Source organism: Monodelphis domestica, chromosome 2 (genome assembly GCF_027887165.1).
Source record: "Monodelphis domestica isolate mMonDom1 chromosome 2, mMonDom1.pri, whole genome shotgun sequence".
Taxonomy (NCBI): Eukaryota; Metazoa; Chordata; class Mammalia; order Didelphimorphia; family Didelphidae; genus Monodelphis; species Monodelphis domestica.
In genome coordinates this window covers 304,859,651-304,876,347 of record NC_077228.1, presented here as the reverse complement: position 1 = coordinate 304,876,347, position 16,697 = coordinate 304,859,651, and the positions used below count along the sequence as shown (strand labels likewise).

The following is a 16,697-nucleotide window of genomic DNA, read 5'->3' as shown; positions in this document are numbered from 1 at the left end:
ACTCTGTCCCTGTCTCAATCTGTCTCTCTGTCTCTGTATCTCTGTGTTTGTGTCTGTTTCTCTGTCTCTCTCTCTCTGTCCCTGGCTCTGTCTATCTGTCTGTCTGTCTCTCTTTCGTCTCTTCTCTTCTCTCCCCCTTCTCCCCTTCACTGGTTGGATGGAGTCTAGTGACAGTACACATTTGGAAAGCAGATGACCATTTCAATCCTTGGAGCTCTTAAGCAAATTTTTCCAATCTGTTGTAGAACAATCATTGAGGACACTGATGCTGCCCAGACAACTCAACGTTCTTTTACCAATACCTTCACATTTAAAGGACCTCTGTGTCCCCCTTGAACAGCTGCACAGCCTCACATGACACTGTCTCGTTTGCCGGCAGTTGTAGAGTCCTGCATAATACACGTACACACAAAAGTGTTTATGCTGCCAAAATAAATTCTGCTAAGAGCAAGGGTTTATTTGCTAAAATGTCACTGATGCCATTTCAGCGACTTGTTTTCCTTGCTTTTCTTCAAGGGTGGGTCAGGTCGGAGAACAGAGTCAGGCTCCTCCACTGTCTTTACTGAATAAATATTTTAATAAAATATACATTTCCCTCAGGAGGAGAACCAGAGTCAATCATGAATAGATCTCAGCCCCTATTTTTTGTTACTCTTGAATGTTGAGTAAGTTCTATATCCAGACTAATTTTGAAATCTCAAATATATCGTAGTTAGAATTTTTACATTTCATAACATACTAATCTCCCTGGTTCAGTTGAATGAAATGACATTTACAGTTTACTCATTTGTTTTGAATACAATGTAATAGTCATACATAATTGATAGTTATATTCTTCAAATGGGAAAAATAGGTAAATAGGTGAACCCATCCATATCTGGTTGATTGGTGACATGAATCACATTGGCCCTAACCTCTCTTCCTAGTGGATGCTAGTCTATGCTGGCCTCGAGCTCCTTGGAAAGGTGTAGGCTGAGTGAGTTTGGGCATTTGCAGTTCTGAATCTCCTCTCTATCCAGAATTCAATCCGAATGAATTTTGGGGCTCTGTAAGTGCAAGTCGAGGCAAGAGCTATGACTTTGAGATGTCTCTACTGCCAATAGTTGCCTTTCAATGGATGCTAAGTGAGAAGTCGTGAGTTGCTATCAATAAACATTTATTAAATGCCTACTCAATGCCAGAAACTGGGCTGAGCGCTGGGGAAACAAAATGAGACAAAATTCCCCAGCCTCTAAAAGCTCACAGTCTAATGGGGGAAATAATTTGCAACAAATATCTCCAAACCAGCTACACACAGGAAAAATACATAATAACTAGAAGAGAGAAGGCACCAATTAAGAGACATTGGGGAATATTTCCTGTAATATGAGTTAGGTCAAGTGGGTGATTCTCTCTCTTGGGCTAGACAGATGTTTTAGACTGATAGGACAGTTCTGGGATCTACCTGAGATTGTTACATGCTCAGAGGCTTGCAGACATAGTCTGGTTATTCTGACAGTTTTTCAGAAACTTAACAGAGAGTTAGCTAGACTTTGGAGTAGATCATCTTCCCCAGTTCTGGGTTTCCAGACCAATACCTAGGAGACTCCAGAAAATCTAACATATAAGGCAGGTCAGAATGGTAGGAGATGAAGGTCACCTGTGCCAATTGAGATTTGAAGTAGGGTGCACGTTCTCTGAAATTGCACATTCCAGAAGCATATTAAGAATTATTTGAATTTATCTTTTTTAACCCATTACCTTCTGTTAAAGAATCAATATTAAGTATTGGTTTTAAGGCAGAAGAGTGATGAAGGCTAGGCAATAGGGGTTAAGTGATTTGCCTAGGATCACATAGGAAGTATCTGAGGCCAGATTTGAACCAAGGTCCTTTTAACTCCTGACCTGCTTCTCAATCCACTGTGCCAGCAAGTAATCCCTTCAATGTACTTCTGAAAAAATGACAGGGGGGAACATAAAGATTTCAGGTCATTAGTCATTGTATCATTCTTGCTATTGTTTTAATAGACTGAATTATAATATTTATTTTCAAATACATATTAATTTTTTTCTTTACTATAATTCTAATAGTCTATGTACTTGGCATATTTTAAATAAACAATGAAAATAATTTTTCATTCTTAACTGTGCAACAGAGGTTAGCAATGGAGTAAACAACAGCAACAACAAAATCCAATTGTTAAGCTAAAGAATATATTATTATTTTATTTATCATACTCTTATTAAGTATTAAATTATAAACCTAATGATTAACAAATGTGAGTATATGTATGTATAAAGTAGAACAATGAATATCACATATGAAATTGAATATCTGTTTTCTAAAAGTGTCTCTTTAAAATTATATAATCATAGAGGCAACTAGTATAGCTCAGTAGATTGAAAACTAGATCTAGAGAGGGGAGGTACTGGGTTCAAATCTGTCCTCAGAAACTTTTTAGCTGTGTGACCCTCACCAAGTCACTTAACCCCCATTGTGTAACCCTTACCACTCTTCTACTTTAGAAATAATACATAGTATTGATTCTAAGACAAAATGTAGCAGTTTAAAAAAATATGTAGTAGTAACAAATTTCTCTGCTCCTGTCCTCTAAAATTCTCTAAAATTTTTTTCTTTGCATTTTGTAGTCACATATATTTTCCTGATTATCCTCACTTCATTCTGCATCATTTTTATATTTATTTTCTTAAGGATAATTAATAAATATGTTCAGCTAATATTAGTATTACTTTGCAATTTCTCAACCCACATTGACTAATGAACACAAACTAAAGGCTTTCTGGCTAGTAAGTAGAAGTCAAAACAAACAAACAAACAAATGAATAAATAAATAAATGTATGAATAAATGAATAAATAAGAAGTTATCTATCTATTAAAATAAGAAACTTAGTTTTAGTACATGCAAGTGGATTGAGATCCACTGACATTGGCTTCATGACTCTTCCATAAACAAGACGCTCTGTATCCTTATCTCCAGGAATTCTTTCTGTCTGTCCCTCATGCCTGGAAAGCTTTCCATCCTCTTCTCTGGCTACTGACCTCCCTGGCTTTCTTTAAGTACAAATTAAAATGCCACCTTCTACAAGAACCTTTCCCTATCCTCTCTTAATTGTATTTCCTTCCCTCTTTCAATTCTTTCTTATTTATCCTGTCTATATCTTGCTTCATATATAATTGTTTGCCTTCTTTAGATTATGATTTCCATGAGGTTAAGGCTGCCTTTTGCCCCTTTTGGTAACACCAGCACTTAGCACAGTGCCTAGACCAAACTGAGCCTTAATGGGTGTTTAGAGATTAATTTATCTTGATTAAATTCTCTACCTTTTATAAAGTTCAATTTCTTCATTTTCTATTCTACTAAGAGAATCGAGGTCTCTTCCAATTCTCGAATTCTGTTTTCCTGACTTCTGAAGTTTTATTCATCTTATTCCTTCCAATGCTAAATGTTATGTTCTCTGATGCTAAGCCATAAAATAAGTAATCTATCTGCCTGTAGAAAACCACTAATTGATTATAATAGTAAATATGCATTCTTTATTAGGAACTCCAGTCTATCATATAAACTTAATAGCATTTCCTCCTTCAGAATATTTTCAGTGTTTGAGAGGAATTAGTTAAGTATTATATTGACATTGAAAGGAAATTTTAGTTTAGAAGTAGCTCTGTTAGAGGACCTGATTTGTAACTATTTTTCTTTTGCACTTCCCATGCTATATCATGGTCTATGTGTCGCATTTTAGGGCGCAGTATTAATGTTAAATCGGCTGGCCTTATAGGAAGACATGGGCCTCAGTCCAAGCAGCCTTTCATGGTTGCCTTCTTCAAGGCAAGTGAAGTTCTTCTCCGCTCTGTACGAGCAGCAAACAAAAGGAAAAATCAGAATCGGAATAAATCGAATAATCACCAGGATTCATCGCGAATGTCCAGTGTTGGAGGTAAGAAGAAACCGTAGCAACACATGTAGATAGAATTATGAACAGAAAATTAAATAACTGAAAGTTAAATCCTGAAGACATAATAATCATAAGCTCTTTCTTACTTGATCTATTAAATCATGGAGCGTCCTCAGAATATTTGGCCAATGAATCACGCATCAATTCATTACTGAGAATTGTTAAAATTGAAATGTTGATTCAAAATAAATAATAATAAATTAATCAAATAATAAATCAATATAAAATAACTGTAAATAATGAGATTATAAAATGCTAAATCAACAAGGGCTAATCAAAACTATCTCTTAGCCATCTCAAATATGGATTAGTAAGCTAAGCAGGTAAATTCAATAAAATGCTTATTTAAATACTTAAAGCAGTTGAATTTCCTTCCAACAAGGAAGGCAGTGTAACTAACAGATTATCTATATTTTTATTTTTTATTTGGTTCCCTTTATGTGTATTAAATCCTATCAAATTTATTATTATAAAGCTTTTATCAAAATCACAGATTTTTACAACATGTTCTATCTATTGAATGGCATAAATCCACAGATGATATCAATACAGTTGCAATTTGATCTAGTAGATGATGGCAAAGAATGGGAAAAAAAAAAGGAGTTACTAAGTAACTCCTCTGTGCCAGACATTGTGCTAAGAATTTTTCAGTATTATTTCATTTGATCATCACAACAACCTTGTGAGGCAAGTGCTCATATTTCACTTAAGGAATCTGAGGCAGACAGAGTATAAGTGACTTGCCCATCTTCTCATAAGTACCTGAGGTTGGATTTGAACTTAAGTTTTCTGATTCCACAGACAGCATTTCAATCTACTGAAATTCTAAGTTACCCAGAAAAGGGCAAATAAATACAAGCAGAGAGTTTCCGATTCACCGTACATATAAGGAACCTCAATCATGCTATTTGTTCCAAGAAATACCTAGTTAAGTACACTGCAAGTAACTAACTGCTCTACAAAACCTGGCTTTGGACAAAAATCAAAGAATCCCTTTTAAAATGAAGAAGACTTGAATTTAACAGGGACCTTTTATACCCTGAATAATTTTGAGTGCCAGTGTTAGGCAGACACAAACAAATCTATGAGCTAGAGTGTGGCTTAGTTCTTCATTTTCAAAATATTTCTTGGAGCCAAATGATGAAAGAGCCTGATTACTCTAAATAGTAACTTATTTTCCATAGCCACTGTGGATTTTTTTAGGATTCTTTTATCTTAACTTCTCAATATAGTTACACTTTAAGAAGTCATTCTTTAAACAGCATGGTTCTTTGGCAAAATGAAGTATTCTTACACCACCAATTGAAGGTCAGCCAATGTTCTCAATCACATTTTTGAGAGCTATCATTTCTCCCAGTATATTCTAAAGTGACAAACCACAGCTCCATTATTTATTGTATTCAATCATCCAATACTTCTGTGTTATAACAAGGTGTAATTCCAAATAGAATGAAAACAGATAATACTTGTCCACCTACTTTTTTCCTACCCAATAGTTTTAACAATGAAAAATACACCACTCAAGATTTATTTCAGAATAATCAGAAAAAAGTCTGGAGGCCATTAAACATATAAAAATCCCAGGTAGGTACTGGAAATGGAATTTGTGGAACTAGTCTAGAATTTGTCCATCCCTGAAAACTTGTTCTGTGTCTTCTTTCCTAGCATGTCTAGCAACCAAACTACTATTCAGGAATTTAAAATAAAACCACATTATAGTAGACCTAGATACTATGATATTTTAAAGGAATAAATAACAATCTTTATAATTCAAAAATCCAGTTAGACCTTATTAGCAAAATTTCCCCTAAAAGCAATTTCATGCAGTTGGAATATATTCTCAACATTTATTCTGAAAAAGAACGATAAATAAATTTAGAAAATCCTTCCTTTCTTTTTTCTTTATATTTCATCTTTATTTCTTAATATATCTATCTTCCTATCACCATCCAATAAGTCATTCATTTTACCAAAGAATGGAGAAGAAAATGGGAGGGCATTTCCATAAATATTAAAAATTCAAATAAAAAGCATGATAATATATCTTGTGTGGAATTCCTTCCTGAATATATAACCTTATATTTTTCTTTCTGAATATTTTTCCTATACTAGATATATTAATTCAATGATTTTATATTATGATATGTATAACATCATATCATATTCTTCTATATTATATAAATATATTATATCTCACTAATTTAATTTAACAGAAATAAGTTAGGAAAAATTCCTTTCAATTTTAAAGAATATAGTTCTAGTGTGGTAGATAGTGAGTTCTAGTAAAAAGAGCATAAGCCTCCATGTTGAGTAGATTAGGTTTGGAGTTTTAAATCTGAAATATACTGGCTTATTATAATGGCCATTGTTACTTAAATTGTCAATATTTTCAGATGATTTCTGAAGATTGACAGCAATACAAGTTATAATTTGCATATTTAAAAGATATTTCCTTAGTGAGGTCCAGACATTCTCACAATCATATATCAACCTCCACTCACCCTGGCCCAAAGTCCTAGCTTAAGGGAAAATTACAAGAAAAAAATACAATTGTATATTTATCATTAAAGGTCATAATGAGTCTGACAGATATTCCAGAGACTGCAATACACAAAGACCATTTCCTTATTGGTGTATTTAGCCTCCCCTTGTTTCTTTAAGTAACAAAAGTACTTTCATAACAAGAGATGGATAAAACACATGAAGAAAAAGCACTGAACATTTTGCCAGTTTCCCAACACTACTTGGAATGCTAAATTAATCTAATATGAACCACCATTTACGTTTTAGAAAAGAAAAAGGAATGTGATCATTTCATTCATTTGTTCACTCATTATTTCAACAAAGATTTATTGAGTGCCTACTATGTGCAAAACACTATATTAGGTGCTACATTTATGGTAAGTAGCTTGTGACTTCATATTTTCATATTATTAAGCAAAAAAGTAGGTCATTTATGTCTGAATAACACACCTTTTCAATATTTAGTGATAAAGCAAAAGAGGAAATAAAACACTCAGACAGGTGTTCTAAAGGTCAATTACTGAGACAAGTGAATTTTAACATAAACAGAAATGAGTTCATTTAGAAGATGAGATATTTAGTGAATTTTTTTATAATTTGAAGGTAATCTAAAACAAATAATCAACATTAAAAATCTCTGTGTTTAAAGTGTTAGGCAGAAAGAGTTGCACTAAAGAATGTTTGAATGCCTTGTCATATCCTGTTTCATCATTGGATTGCAGACAGAACAAGAAGGGACCAAAGAAGCCTTTAATCCAACTCCCTCATTTAACAAATGAGAGAAAACCAAAGCCCAAGAAGTTGATGACTTTCTCAGGCTACCATAAGTAGCAAATGTGTGATTAGAAAGTCATTTCACTGAGACATTTGCCTTAATCTAGCAGTCTGATAACCTAGCAGTTTGGTAAACTTGTCAAAAAAAGGTTATGAGGTTAGCATGTCAAAATCTTTTCTTGGGGAGGTTTTTGTTGGTTCACTGATTACCAACAAAATCAAATAGAGTTTCAGAGATGCCTAGAGCCTCAGAAGGTATTAAGTTTAATCCATTTCCAAAAAAAGGATCTCCTTGACTATCCATGTGATGGGTTGGCATTTCAATCATGGCTTGAATTCATCAACACTATTCAGGCAATCTAGTCCAGTTTTGGATGAGCTTATGATTGTAAGGAAGTTTTCCTTATATTTAGCTGTAGTCTGTTACTTTTCTTTAAAAAAAATTTATGTGCCAACATAATTTTTAATAATAATTTTGGACATTTTGTGATGCATATTCTCTCCCTCCTCACCCCATCCCCCAAACAAAAGGTAATATGGTCTGTTACTTTTCAGTCTCTACAATGTTTTACTCTCCAAAACTAAAGAATCTAAGTCCAGTCCCTCTGGTATGATGGGCAACCTTTCAAGCACTGTCACCCTGGTGCCTTCTTGTTATCTTTTCACCTGGCAAAGTATTGCTATTTCCTTCAACACAGCATCATTTGGCAATAAATTAAGACCCTTTGATATTATGATTATTCTCCGCTAGAAAGATTCTCCAATTTATAAATAAATATCCTTCCTAAACTATGGTTCCCAGAATTGAACATTGTTCTCCCTATGGACTCTGAGGCAACTGGGTGGCTCCTGTTTTACACATTTAGGTCTTTTTTGTTTTCCTATTTTCAAAAAAATCTTGGGAGGCTATATTCCTAGAAATATTGCTAAATCAAAAGGATATGCATAGTTTTATAGCTCTTTGGACATAGTACCATATTGTTCAAAATGGTTGAAATAGTTTACAACTCTATCAACAATGCATTAGTATCCTAATTTTCCTCACATCCCCTTCACTCTTTGCCATTTTCTGTTTTCTGTCATATTAAGTCAATCTGAACAAAGTGGGGCAGTGCCTCAGAATTGTTTTAATTTGCATTTCTCTAATCAGTAGCCATTTAGAGCGTTTTTATATGACCATATACAAGTTTGAATACTTCATCTGAAAAAATGCCTATTGAAATACTTGGATCAGTTGGGAAATGACATATTGGAAGGGATGGGGAATAAGGATATCAAAGTTTTATTTGTATTGGGGAACAAAAGTAAAACAAAAATAATCCCTGTCCTCAAGTAGTATACATTTTAATGTGGCTAAAAACTTGTGAATAGCTTAGTAAATTCAAGATGTAGTGTATGAAAAGGTAATCATAGAGAAAATTCTAATACCTGGGGAAGAGACTAGGCAAGCCCTAAAGAAGTTATGACTTTAGATGAGTCTTAAAGGGAATAAAAAAGGCAAAGTGAGAGAGCAAAATACTTCAGGCATCCAGTAGAAATGCAAAGTTTGAGGAACTGCAAGTTAAACATTGGAGAGGACTAAAGTTGGGGAGAATATTCCCTCCATGCTTTTACTTATCTACGTGAAAATAGACTCAACCTCTCCAAGGAGCTATTCCAAAGCAGTTGCTAAATCATAGTGTGATAGGAGAAGAACTACCTTGGTTCCTGATCTAGTTTTAAACATAAGTTGCTCATTGTTTTGTCCTTTTCCATTTTTAAATAAAACTCTCTTCTTTGGCTTCAGTGTTTGAAGTTGTTTTAGGTGCACTTAAACATTCATTTCTATTGTAGGGCTTTCCCCTTCTCCCTTTTATAGATTTACCTGAATTTGTTCCACTAAATGAGCAGATTATATGTTTTTAGGAAAAGTCCCTAATGCAGTTAAATGGACTTTTCCCCCTATTTGTTCCACAACACCCATAACCACCATCATCAGTCCCCTCCTCCACACACAAACTTGTTAACTTTTATTCATTCAAGGACTAACATGCAGTCCAGGTAAGCCCTAGAGAGCAGAAAACACTCTTTTCTCCATTGAAACTTCCCTGTATTTCCTTTCCCCATTACATTTCTTTTTATTTTCTCATAGAACAAAATTATCTTTAAATGACCAAAATGACTAAGGGGAAAAATTCAAATTTGCACTAGTTCCAAAAATTGGTTACAAGGAAAATCTGGCTGCTTAAGAGCACTTTCCAATTGTTGGCCCTGTTTTACCAATAACGTGCCATGAAGGGACAAAACAGAGGAATTCCTGCCGGCTTCAGAGACTACTTTAGGTGCAGGAAAGTTGAAATACTTCTCTTATATTTGGTACGGCAGCAGAGAATTTTTATTTAATCATTTGGGCTTTTTTTCTTCTCATATGGGAAGATTCATCTACAATAGCTTTATTTCCATTCTCATTTAATCTTCTTTAGTCTGCCAATGAAATTCTTTTTAAAATTACAACTCTAATTTCTTTGCCTTTTCTCCCACAGCTCTTTCTGCCATCTCTTAATTTCCAACCTCACTGCAAAGTTGGCCAGCTTGGGTACAAAGTTTACTCCTTCTTCCTATCCCTTACTTTTTACCCTTGACAGAATAAGCATATGGTCCTAAAACTGTGAAATTGGATCCCTGGAACCAGTTTCTGTTGTAAATTTCATTGCTGGTTACCTTTATGTGATGTTACATTAAATGTAACATTTACTTTACATAAAAGGCCAAGGAGAGAGAACGAGTATACTTTTAATTTTGTTTCTTTCTGGATATGAGATTTAAATGATTATACATTGAATGTATAGTTTATCTAGTACACTTAATTTATCTTATTGAATACATTGCACAGTTTTCATTCACAATCTTTTAATTGAAAAAGGGTTGAATTAATATATCCCTATTCTTTCCTCAGGCACATCCCTTAGACACGTGGTTTTTATTCGGAAATTTTGTTTTCTACTATGAATTTCAAGAGTTGCATATACTAAAAGCAGATACCACAATAACTTCTAATTTTTTTCTTCTAAAGCATGGCATGGGGTATTTTGTGTTGCTATGTTTAATAATAGTTCACCATAATTTTTCAGAATGTATCATTGTAGTCTTTTGCATCACTCCACTTACCTTAGGAAGGACAAGTCCCAGAGTCAGAAGGTGGTCTTTGAAATGCATAACTCTTGTTCCCTTTCTGTTCATTTCTATAGTAATAGTGCAGGACTTAAAGTAGGAAGTTTAATTGTTATCTTGAGTTTCATACTGACATCAAAGGAAGCACTGACTGAATTTATAGGGAGATGCAGATGATTGGGCCCTAAAGAAAGTCTTATCTCTGACTTCAGTGCATTTTCACTAAAGAATGAGGGTGATTACATTGGAGAGTGATACCTTTAATGTAAATTGCTACTGCCCAGTTAGTTATCTACAGTTATTCATCAAAGACAATTCCTGAGGAAAAAAAAAGTTTTTTTTTTTATTTTGCTGGGGACTAGGGGTACTTTCTTTCAATAACAAAACAAAAAGAAATATACTGTTATGAAATTTTAGGTCATTTCCCTTTACTAGTCCAGAAAGAAACAAAATGAATAGATTTTTTTGAGCAATATTCATCCAGTGTGTGAGGCAAGCCTATCAGATAAAATCTAAAAAGACACTTCCCCTTTAACTATTGAACACAAATGGTGTTTTACCCTAGATTGAGGTTGGGCATACGGAAATATTTCTAAACAAGTATTATTTGGATTCTCAAGACAAACTTCAAAAGGGAATGTTTCCAGTTTTCTTCTCAAATATACAATAGACAATAATAGGTTTCTTCATTGAATATTTTGCCAAGCTAACTAGCATATTATAGATGATAAAGCATTGGATTCAAAGATGGGAAGATATGTGTGAATTCTGCCTCAGACACTTATTAGCTCTGTTATCCTGCTCAAGGCTCTTAAAGTGTCTAATTCTTAGTTTCCCTTCTATAAAATGCAATATTAGACCTAAAAGACTTCTGAGCACCCTTCTACGGCTGTGATGTCCTAAGTGAGACTCCTTGAATGAAATATTTTGTTATTTGAAAAACCCTACAAAAATCATAAATGAGAAATTATAACATTATTTTTGATTCTGTTTTTCTCCAGATTACAATACAAGTGAACAAAAACAAGCTTGTAAGAAGCATGAACTCTATGTAAGCTTCCGGGATTTGGGATGGCAGGTAAGAAGAATAAAATGAATGCTTCTGGTCAGCTGAAGTCACTTTGTTCCCTTGAACACAACCAGCCTCTCAGTTATGGTGAATCTCTGTGTGTTAATCTTTATTTTTCCCTCTTATCTAGAGCTTGATGGTTATAAGTAATGACCTAACTTAGGGCTTATCTGCTATCTGTTTCTTTTTCCTGATTCTTCTTCTTTCTTTGGTTATTTAACTGAAGCCAGGAGTTGTCAAAACAGATGGCCTCTATTCTTGAAAAACTAAAACATAGGACACTGAGGAAGAATGGTGAAGCTTTTGACTATACTATGTATAAGATAGACTTAAAGACCACTTTTCTTTTTAATTAAAAAAGTAAATTAAAACTAGGTCTCCTCATTTCATTTATGCTACAAGTTCAGGGACTACTTATAGAACCAGTCTCCCTCTGATTATCTTGGGAATTTTGGCCTGCTCCATTTTCCAACCTGGAATGGTTTTCTCTTCCTAGGTTTATAGGATTATATATCTGCTTATCCACATTTGGTGCCCAATTTTTACTTATCCCTCACTGTGTGCAGAGGCCACATCCCAGTAAAACCATCTTGGCAGATATGCTTAATAAATCAGAATGAAAGTAACTTACAGCTCTCAAACCCATCAGTAAGTTAGGGGGATATCTGCCTCCAAACATATGAAGACTTTCCTGTAGGGAAATGGGTGGATGAGAACAATTTATTCCAAGAGCCATCAAGACTACAGAAACAGACACGTTGGAATGTTTAGAGCTTGATCAGACATCAAGGATGCCAAGGTGCATCTCCACTGCATCCCACCCAATAGTCTTGATTTTTGTCTTGCTACTGAATTTTGAAGACTCTGAGTGAGTGATACTGACAATTTAGTATAACTGTCTCACTTAAATCCAATTCACATCCAAGTCAACATATCAGTCTATGATGCCATTGGTCCTCTTCGAGACAAAGGAGGAACAGATCAGCAAGAAACCTCAGAGTTCTTAGGGACCAACATCTTCTTTTTTAAGAGGAGGAAATGGAGGCCCTAAAAGTTCATATAACTTGCCTATAAATCACAAAGCTTTCTGAGTGACAGAGCTAGGATACTCAAGAGACTAAAATGTCCTCAGCATCAAGGAAGGGAGGATCATTGTCTGTTGCATTTTTAACCTCAGTCTGTACACCACAATGTTCTCCTTCTCTTGACAATGTTTATGATGTTAATATGTAACTAACTGCAAGAAGAAAAAAAAGAGGGGAGATTTAGCTTTGTGTAATAACAGAATAAGGTTGAAAACTGGGAATTTTCTACATAAATCCAGTATTTACTAACTCCCCAAACTATGGGAAATGTAGAATTGGCTAGTCTTAGAAACATCCTTCCTTATTATTAAATTTTTAAAAACACTGTACTTTACACTTTTCATACCCAAATTTTCATTTGCATAGAATATTTAGATTTGTTTCCCAACTGCCTACTAGTGTTGGAAGTTCCATACTTGTATGAGGTAAGATATAACATGTGTCTGTAGTAATTGTTTTTAATTAATTAAACATTTTCATTTTTCTTAGGCATTCATTCTGGGTCAATTCCAGGAGGAAAAATATGCAAATACAAAGCTTTAAAAAGGAGCATGGAATTTTAAAAATAATATCTATTAGGAGCTGGGGGACATGTGTGGAGAACTTTACATTTTTGTCTGAGTTTCCAGGATTTGAAATAAACACATTCCATTTTTTCTGGAAGCAATGGAGATCATCTAAGTTTACACTCTTTTCTCCTCAAATTCCATTTGAATTTGTAGTTCTAATTGTAGAATTAAGTAGTATACAGTGGAAAGAGTGGAATATTTAGAGTCAGGAGAACTGAGTTCAGTGCTTTCTCTGTCACTTAATACATGTGTGACTTTGAGTAAGTTACTTTACTTCCTTAGGCTTCAGTTTCCTCATTTATAACATAATAGCCTTTCTGGTCCCATCTAGCTCCACATCTGATCAATTATCAATCAGTAAGTTATCTCTAAGATAGCTTATAAAACAGATTAGGTGACTTAGTGGATAAAGTGCTGTTTTGACTTCAAATTCAGTCTCAGACACTGTCGAGCTGTGTGACCTTGGGCAAGTCACTTTACCCTGTTTGTCTCATCTATAAAATGAGCTGGAGAAGGAAATGGCAAACCACTCCATTATTTTTGCCAAAAAAATTCAAAATGAGGCCATTAAGAATGGGGCAGCAACTAAATGACAACAACAATAGCAAAGCTTATAATACTAAAATTTTTCTAAAAATGGTCCTCCGGTAAAGCTTATTAAGGGTTCTACTCCTGGGTTGCTGAAGAGAAATTTCTGAAGGTGCAACCATGCTTGAAATATGTCCTGGCAATTATGCCTATTGACAAAATTAAGAGTGATAAGGCTAGTTTAAGTGGCTTGCTGACTAATGACATGTGGAGAGGCTCATTTCTATTTTATCCTGAGGTAGTGTTGATTATTGTTATTTTACTTTACTAATACCTGTAAGCATGTGGAGAGGTGTTGCTCTGAATAAGTAGAGGGAATAGGAATGAAATGAAACACTTTTTTAAAGTGTTTAATAGTTTAAAGACTTTCATAATGTGCCTTAATTTTTCAAGATATTCAGTGACATATGTAAGTAAGCAAATAAATATATGAGTGTGAACTCTATGTATAAACACTTTAAAAAATTGACCTATGGTTTCCTTTGTGTTAGAAAGTTTCGGAGAGAGACTTCCTATACCAATTCAGATAGATGCTTTCTATACAATTTAGAGTCTTGGAAGTTACCTGGGACAATGAGAATTGTTTCTCGCTTAGGATCAGGCAACTAATATCTATCAGAGATGGAGCTTTAACTCAGACATTTCAGACACTGGGGGAAGCTCTCTATTCATGCTGTCTATCACACACATGTATAAACACACTATTGAAAATAATATATACATAATGTATAAAATATAATATTTTATAAATATGCTTGGGAACATTGAATATGTTTGCTTAGTGAAAATTCATAATTTTATCATAAATGTTAAATTTAACAAAAGAATGGAAGTTGTTCATCAAGGACTGATTTCTGGAGAATACTGAGAAAAAATTGAATCTTTTAAAATTTGAGGATCCTTTGAGTCAGATTTCTATGGAAATTTGAACATTTATTAATTTTCCAATTTTAAGGCATAGAGCATGTCACACAAATGTATTCATTAGGTATTATATTCTTTGTGGGAATGTTTTAGGATTGGATTATTGCTCCGGAGGGCTATGCTGCTTTCTATTGTGATGGAGAATGTTCTTTTCCATTGAATGCCCATATGAATGCTACCAATCATGCCATAGTTCAAACTCTGGTAAGTACTTTTTTTCTTGTTTGTTGTTTATTTTTGTAAGAGTGAAAAATTACTGATAAGGAAACTAATTAACAATTTGTCCCAGATTTCCAATGTCTTGAGCATCTATCTTTCCTGTGGCAGCTCTCCAACCTACTTTCCCCTGAACATGTGATAACGATAACCCATAGGTGATACCCTCTCCTATAAGCTACTTCCCATCACTGTCATAGCTTCCTCTCATCAGTATCCTACTTGTTCCTGAATTGTCATGTCTGGGTCATGTCTTTTTTAGATAGAAAACAAAAACTCTATTCAGTCTGTTCATTTTTAACAAATTATATTTTTTTCAAAATCACATTCCAGACATAAGTTCCATTCCATTTAAATTCAGTGATTTCTTATGTAGTTAGCTTTGTTTCCTTAGTATTAGGATCTTTTTATTCTATTCACTGCCCCATTTTTCATTTACTTTCATATAAATATCTATGGCATTGTGTTTTGTCACTAGCTTTCTTCTTGGATATTTTCTCTTGTCCTTTCTTTTTTTGTCTTCACCCTATATTTTCTACATACTAAACTATGATTTTAGGGATGGTAACTCTATGTGTACTATTTTTTCCTTGGATCATCCCGTTATAGTTGAAAGCTTTCTTGATCAAAATGGCAAGCTTCCAGGCAAGCAGATTTTTGACCATCTCTTGGCATACTACATCCATTACTAAATAAGATTTTATTACTCGTATGTTTTCAACAATGATCCCATGTTCCAAATTCTTTTTTGAGAAACCATCTTTCTAGCCAGCTGTTCAATTCCCATGTGTACCTTTCTGTTAACATCAGCTGTGGTACACACACACACACAGAAACCTCACATGCCATGCTTATAAATAAAGTTCTTCAGAATTTTCCCCAGAATTTCATAATCTTTAAAAAATGCTTTCTTGGTATCATTTATTTACATATAAATGACCAGGAGAAGGTTGTGATCCTTTTTTGGTAGAGGATCTTCCTCTCTATTACCATTCAGATGGCATTAATGTTCCTATTAAGTGACATTGACAATGGATCAATTTGGTACCCTTCAGAAAAGAATCACCAAATAGAATTCAAATGTCTTTTATTTTTAGTCGATAACTTTTCACACAATAACACTTGAATATTCTTTAGCAAGAAACTGTCTACCCTCTTCCCACCCCACCACAAAAAATGTTTGGCTGCTACTTTTATAGGAAAATATATACCTAATACTTAGCTTCAAATATTCATAATCTTTCTCTTATCCATTCTCAATATCACATTATTTTACTACCTTCTGCTTTCTTACTCCAAAACAAACTTTCTTACAGGTCACAGTCCTAGCCTGTGTCTGAATAGCGTGTTTTCTCCTTTATCTTCCTTGGAGAATATTTTCCTTGTTTGTTTCTTTAAGAAGCATTCCAATCTTCCTTTTTACTTGGAGAGTGCAGACACATTCCTCTAGAACTGAGAAAAATGTACATTTTACATATACATAGATGTTATATGATACTTACAAAAACATAAACACAGCATGATCTCTTGAAAGTCACTGTAAAAATCCTTTATTTTAATCTTTCATTTGTCATTTACTAGCTTAAAGTCTGGTTTTTCATACCTTTTGCCTAAGCTTTGTTATTAACTGGTGTGGTAAAAACTTCTACCCATAACTGTTGACTTCCCTGACGACTCAGTGGTTGACAGCCCCTAAGATTTATTTATTTATAATATATTCTTACCACTTTCCCTATAGGGTGGTAGGATCTGTTCAACTAATTTTAATTTTCAATCAGTGCATTCATCTCATTCTCTAACACAGAGAGAAACATAGAAACTGATCTACATGCCAAAATCCCATT

General features: G+C 34.0%; 1 protein-coding gene across 1 annotated transcript in view; it reads left to right on the top strand.

Moving 5' to 3' along the window:
* Window positions 1–16,697, top strand: part of BMP5 (bone morphogenetic protein 5) — a 188,584-nt gene that overhangs the window by 159,386 nt on the left and 12,501 nt on the right. The window contains exons 4-6 of the mRNA XM_001364733.5: window positions 3,743–3,937; window positions 11,404–11,480; window positions 14,731–14,841. Coding sequence (XP_001364770.1) covers window positions 3,743–3,937; window positions 11,404–11,480; window positions 14,731–14,841 — 383 coding nt within the window. The remainder of the gene's footprint in view (window positions 1–3,742; window positions 3,938–11,403; window positions 11,481–14,730; window positions 14,842–16,697) is intronic.